This window comes from Oncorhynchus mykiss, chromosome 11 (genome assembly GCF_057628025.1).
Source record: "Oncorhynchus mykiss isolate SJ-2025 chromosome 11, ASM5762802v1, whole genome shotgun sequence".
Taxonomy (NCBI): domain Eukaryota; kingdom Metazoa; phylum Chordata; class Actinopteri; order Salmoniformes; family Salmonidae; genus Oncorhynchus; species Oncorhynchus mykiss.
In genome coordinates, this window is record NC_143032.1 from 63867121 (window position 1) to 63873920 (window position 6800).

The 6800-nt window shown below is 40.6% G+C and overlaps 1 protein-coding gene across 1 annotated transcript in view; it reads left to right on the forward strand.

Annotated features, from left to right (window-relative positions):
• LOC110536172 (synaptic vesicle glycoprotein 2C) overlaps positions 1-6565 on the forward strand; it is a 74421-nt gene extending 67856 nt beyond the window's left edge. The window contains exon 13 of the mRNA XM_036936049.2: positions 68-6565. Coding sequence (XP_036791944.2) covers positions 68-251 — 184 coding nt within the window. The 3' untranslated portion in view covers positions 252-6565. The remainder of the gene's footprint in view (positions 1-67) is intronic.
• The last annotated feature ends 235 nt before the right edge of the window (positions 6566-6800 follow it).

Consider the following 6800-nt stretch of genomic DNA (forward strand, 5'->3'; position numbering starts at 1 on the left):
AACCCTTTAAATCATTAAATTGCATTTGTAATTAGTTTCTGTCTCTCTCTCTTTCTTTCTCTCTCAGAGGGACCGGTTTTGGGTTCTGTAATGCTCTGTGTAAGTTAGCTGCCGTGTTGGGGAATGTGATCTTTGGTTCGCTGGTTGGCATCACCAAGGCCATCCCCATCCTCCTGGCCTCATCTGTGCTGGTGTGTGGAGGTCTGGTGGGGCTCCGGCTGCCTGATACTCGGGCCAACGTCCTCATGTAGCCCCAGGAAGGACCACCTCACCTGGGGAAGACCTGGGCCAAACCTGGGGACGGCATGGGAAGCAAGGCGCAGAATGGTGCAAAGGGTTTAGTTCAAATGTTTCCTTATGGATTTTGACATTTGATTTCTTTATTGCCCCTTCTGGTCTCACAGGGAGTTCAATTGCATAACCCCCCCCCCCATCCCATATCTCTTTAAAACAGTATACTTTTACTTTATCAATGTATTTATGTACAGGACCCAAGTATCAGACCTTCTGGATACATCCCTGGGGTCGAGAGTGAACTCCTATTTCTTAGTGAATGTATTGTTTGGGAATGTCACAACACCCCTCTAAGATTAAATCAATATTTTAATCTTATTTTATCATGACATAATCATAACAGTTAGTGGATATTTTAGTTACGCCTGTGGCTCATTGGCTAACTATATGACTGATTGCCTGTGGAGTATGTCCATCCATACCATCATAGTATTAGCTGTGAAGGAAACTCTGTGGGTCCTGTAGTCTGTTCTATAGTTGGTTGATGTGAAGTCTAGATCAGTGGTGTATGTGTGAGGAAATATCAGTGTCAATGGCTGTCGGATATGAGTTGGCTGGTGGAATCAGTACTGGGTTAGTGCTATGAGAGTTGTGTAGATATCAGTAGTGCCTGTTGCGTTGAACTGTATGAGTACAGTTTGTCTGGAGCCATTGCAGGGACAGAGTTAGTGAGGGCTGAAAATATCAATGTGTTTTTATTAGGCCAAAACAGATGGAGGAGAGAGGGAAAAACAAGCTGTAATGAGCACAGCCAGCCTGCTGTGGGAGAGAAGGGGGAATAGATGATCAGAAAGACTGGAGAGATCACACAGCTGCAACACAGGTGGCCTGGACAGAGAGACTGGCAGGGAGGCAGAACCAGAGCGAGAACAAGGGTATTTCTGGGCTACCGTGAAGAGTATAGATGGATCTTTGTCAGGCTTGATGTGTTCTCCTGTCTTTTCACATTATGTTTCTACTGAATGTACCCTGCACTTGTTATGTCTGCAGGATATGCGCACATACCCTGAACCGTCAACCATGAAGAGTCATGGTGATGGACAGGATTTAACCCGCAGGAGCTGGTTTGAAGCAAAGCTTCTCACAGATAACATCAGAAACTATAATAACATGTTAGTTTATTAGTTTACACTGACAGATGCATAACAAGGTTTTTATCAGTGTTCTACCCCAGACTACCACATTCACATATAGACACTCAGATCTCCAAGCCCTTTGCACCAGTTCTCTACCCAAGAATAAAAAGGCCATATTTAATAACTTTAATTGTTATTATTTGAAGTGTACATACTAAATCTAGCAATATGTCTTAAGATATTTACATTATTTGCAGGTATGTATCTGCAGCTGTTCTAAACTTTGTTGGGGAAAATGTAAGAATACCTATTTTTTTTCTCTGTGTAAAATATTGTTCTCTCCTCCTATATGTTGTATTGTATGCAGGCTCGCAGAAAGGGCTTTGTTTATGTTCAGTAATATTGTTCTCTCCTCCTATATGTTGTATTGTATGCAGGCTCGCAGAAAGGGCTTTGTTTATGTTCAGTAATATTGTTCTCTCCTCCTATATGTTGTATTGTATGCAGGCTCCCAGAAAGGGCTTTGTTTATGTTCAGTAATATTGTTCTCTCCTCCTATATGTTGTATTGTATGCAGGCTCGCAGAAAGGGCTTTGTTTATGTTCAGTAATATTGTTCTCTCCTCCTATATGTTGTATTGTATGCAGGCTCCCAGAAAGGGCTTTGTTTATGTTCAGTAATATTGTTCTCTCCTCCTATATGTTGTATTGTATGCAGGCTCCCAGAAAGGGCTTTGTTTATGTTCAGTAATATTGTTCTCTCCTCCTATATGTTGTATTGTATGCAGGCTCCCAGAAAGGGCTTTGTTTATGTTCAGTAATATTGTTCTCTCCTCCTATATGTTGTATTGTATGCAGGCTCCCAGAAAGGGCTTTGTTTATGTTCAGTAATATTGTTCTCTCCTCCTATATGTTGTATTGTATGCAGGCTCCCAGAAAGGGCTTTGTTTATGTTCAGTAATATTGTTCTCTCCTCCTATATGTTGTATTGTATGCAGGCTCCCAGAAAGGGCTTTGTTTATGTTCAGTAATATTGTTCTCTCCTCCTATATGTTGTATTGTATGCAGGCTCGCAGAAAGGGCTTTGTTTATGTTCAGCCTTTTGATTTAGCGTTTCTGTTTAACGTTGCTTGTGGCATTGAATTTATAAACATGTCATGCTGCTTCCTATTCAAGATACTGAAGGGCCTTTTTTTAAATGTGCCTCTCCTTCGGTGGAGCGTTCTCCGCATAGACAACAGAAGGGTACAGGAGGTAAACAGGAAGTGAACTGTGTGTGTGGTGTGTGATGTCCCTTCTCACTACAGTCAGCATTTTCAAGTACATCATTACATTGGTGTGACCGTGACAGATATGTATGAAGGTACAACATCCATCCTATCCGTTTCATCGGTTTAAAAAAAGATGCCCCCCCCCCCCCCCCCTTTGAGATTAAGTTGGAGGATGATCTCATTTAAACTGAATTGGGGAGAAACTGAGAGCAATAAGCTATTTATTAACTACTTGCATAAGAGTGAGTGGAACTGCTTGCATATTTTAAGCATTTTTTTAAAAGTTGTACAACTTTTTGAGTAAACGATTACAGTGCTTGTTATAAATGTAAAAAATGAAACACCATACTGACAATTTGGATGACATTTTAGAATCAGTAACAAAATCTTCTATTTTTTGGAAGACTTTTAGCCATATATACACACTGTGTGTACACAATGAACAGGATTCAATACAAAGTTCATTTACAAATCTTACACTTTATAATGGAATTTCATTCGTGCTAATGTTCCCCTGTCTAAAATGTCACCCAAATTTGGCAAATGCATCTGATGTTTACAAGCAATACTGTAGAAATATGTTGTTATTACTGTAAACAGTATAATCTCCAGGTCTACATACTGTAGCTATATAGTGTTTTCATATCTAATTCACAGGTCTACATCTCTACATGGCTCTGTAGTGTTTTCACATCTAATTCACAGGTCTACATCTCTATATGGCTCTGTAGTGTTTTCCCATCCAATTCACAGGTCTACATCTCTACATGGCTCTGTAGTGTTTTCACATCTAATTCACAGGTCTACATCTCTACATGGCTCTGTAGTGTTTTCACATCCAATTCACAGGTCTACATCTCTACATGGCTCTGTAGTGTTTTCACATCTAATTCACAGGTCTACATCTCTATATGGCTCTGTAGTGTTTTCCCATCCAATTCACAGGTCTACATCTCTATATGGCTCTGTAGTGTTTTCACATCTAATTCACAGGTCTACATCTCTATATGGCTCTGTAGTGTTTTCACATCTAATTCACAGGTCTACATCTCTACATGGCTCTGTAGTGTTTTCACATCCAATTCACAGGTCTACATCTCTATATGGCTCTGTAGTGTTTTCACATCTAATTCACAGGTCTACATCTCTACATGGCTCTGTAGTGTTTTCACATCCAATTCACAGGTCTACATCTCTACATGGCTCTGTAGTGTTTTCACATCCAATTCACAGGTCTACATCTCTATATGGCTCTGTAGTGTTTTCTGTGGCTTACTGCCGGTGTAGCACGCCTGTTTCTGTGTGTGTTGTTTCTGTGAGTATATCGTAGTTTTAGTAGTCCACTGTATCAAAACTGCTGTCTGCTTGCCCCCTCCTCATATCTAAAGAAAAGGGCAGGCTTCCAATAATGGGTACATGTAGGGGTGTGCGCTTGTGTTTGCTTTACATCGTCTTGGATACAGTAAAGTCTGTTTTCTGATTGTTTGTGTCTTGGTATGCATCACAAATTAGCAACAACTGACTTTATGACGACTTCATGATTTTTAAGTGATGACATAATCAACAAAACTTGAGTATTTATAGTAGTAACAGTGACATGGCAAAGCCATTCTCATTAGGCTGATGTCAAACCACAGCTACTGACTACTTTTACCACCTCAGCAGTGATATGCATTCAATAAGGTACCAGTTGTTTATGAACAAGGATTGCAGCTATATGATAGTACTGGATGTGTTTAAACCTCTTAACCTAATTGTGACAGCATTGACTATGATATCTTACAAAATATAAATAAGTATCTCTTTCTTTTGTTTTCTGGGGGTGGGGGGTATTGTGTGAGTGTGTGTTTGCTTGCGTGTGTGTACAGTGAGGGAAAAAAGTATTTGATCCCCTGCTGATTTTGTACGTTTGCCCACTGACAAAGAAATGATCAGTCTATAATTTTAATGGTAGGTTTATTTGAACAGTGAGAGACAGAACAACAACAAAAAAATCCAGAAAAACGCATGTCAAAAATTATATAAATTGATTTGCATTTTAATGAGGGAAATAAGTATTTGACCCCTCTGCAAAACATAACTTAGTACTTGGTGGCCAAACCCTTGTTGGCAATCACAGAGGTCAGATGTTTCTTGTAGTTGGCCACCAGGTTTGCACACATCTCAGGAGGGATTTTGTCCCACTCCTCTTTGCAGATTTCTCCAAGTCATTAAGGTTTCGAGGCTGACGTTTGGCAACTCGAACCTTCAGCTCCCTCCACAGATTTTCTATGGGATTAAGGTCTGGAGACTGGCTAGGCCACTCCAGGACCTTAATGTGCTTCTTCTTGAGCCACTCCTTTGTTGCCTTGGCCGTGTGTTTTGGGTCATTGTCATGCTGGAATACCCATCCACGACCCATTTTCAATGCCCTGGCTGAGGGAAGGAGGTTCTCACTTTGATGCGGTGAAGTTGTCCTGTCCCCTTAGCAGAAAAACACCCCCAAAGCATAATGCTTCCACCTCCATGTTTGACGGTGGGGATGGTGTTCTTGGGGTCATAGGCAGCATTCCTCCTCTTCCAAACACGGTGAGTTGAGTTGATGCCAAAGAGCTCCATTTTGGTCTCATCTGACCACAACACTTTCACCCAGTTGTCCTCTGAATCATTCAGATGTTCATTGGCAAATTTCAGACGGGCATGTATATGTGCTTTCTTGAGCAGGGGGACCTTGAGCAGGGACACTGCAGGATTTCAGTCCTTCACGGTGTCGCGTGTTACCAATTATTTTCTTGGTGACTATGGTCCCAGCTGCCTTGAGATCATTGACAAGATCCTCTCGTGTAGTTCTGGGCTGATTCCTCACCGCTCTCATGACCATTGCAACTCCACGAGGTGAGATCTTGCATGGAGCCCCAGGCCGAGGGAGATTGACAACTCTTTTGTGTTTCTTCCATTTGCGAATAATCGCATCAACTGTCACCTTCTCACCAAGCTGCATGGCGATGGTCTTGTAGCCCATTCCAGCCTTGTGTAGGTCTACAATCTTGTCCCTGACATCCTTGGAGAGCTCTTTGGTCTTGGCCACGGTGGAGAGTTTGGAATCTGATTGGTTGATTGCTTTTGTGGACACGTGTCTTTTATACAGGTAACAAACTGAGATTAGCAGCACTCCCTTTAAGAGTGTGCTCCTAATCTCAGCTCGTTATCTGTATAAAAGACACCTAGGAGCCAGAAATCCTTCTGATTGAGAGGGGGTCAAATACTTATTTCCCTCATTAAAATGCAAATCAATTTATAACATTTTTGACATGCGTTTTTCTGGATTCTTTTGTTGTTATTCTGTCTCTCACTGTTCAAATAAACCTACCATTAAAATTATAGACGGATCATGTCTTTGTCAGTGGGCAAATGTACAAAATCAGCAGGGGATCAAATACTTTTTTTCCCTCACTGTATGTGTGTGTAAATATTGTACATAATCAATGCTGTAATTTGGGGACTCTGTATGCTTTTTGATTGAGTGATGCGTCTCCAGCTTTGTTCAAGCGATAACTCCATGTTGTACATCTGTGTCTCCTCGACTACTGTGTATATAAACTTGCATGCGTGTATGAAAACTTATTTTTCTTCTTCTACCAGAAGAAAAAAATATATATTTTATTTTTAGAAAAAACTTAATGTGTCACTATAGTTAGTTTTTGTTTAGCCATTTTGTTGAAGTGAACAAGGTGTGTGCTCAGATTAATATAGATGTGTATATTATTGTGAAAGGAATGCCAATCGTGGGCAGGTCTATAAACATGAAGCTGTGTAGAGAAATATTTGCCAAACGATGCCCTGCGAATATTGTTTTAATTAAAGGGGATTGGCAGGAATAGCAGACAGTGCTGTTTATGAGCGTCAAGTATATGAAATAAAGAATGATGTTCTCTAGCAAATTAAATAATGTGTTCCTCTGGATATAAAGCTACACAACATTGAGTACATTGCAGCTTACATAAATAGGTCTACTGCAGGTAATTTTGGAGACAATATTGTGTCAGAGTGCATGCACACTGGAGAGCATGGGCGCAAAAACACTACACCTCAATAACAATAGCATTGTTTAGTTCTCACAATCACAACTCAAAAAAATGTCATCGTATGAGTTACTGTGCCTTCAATGTTTGCAAATCAGA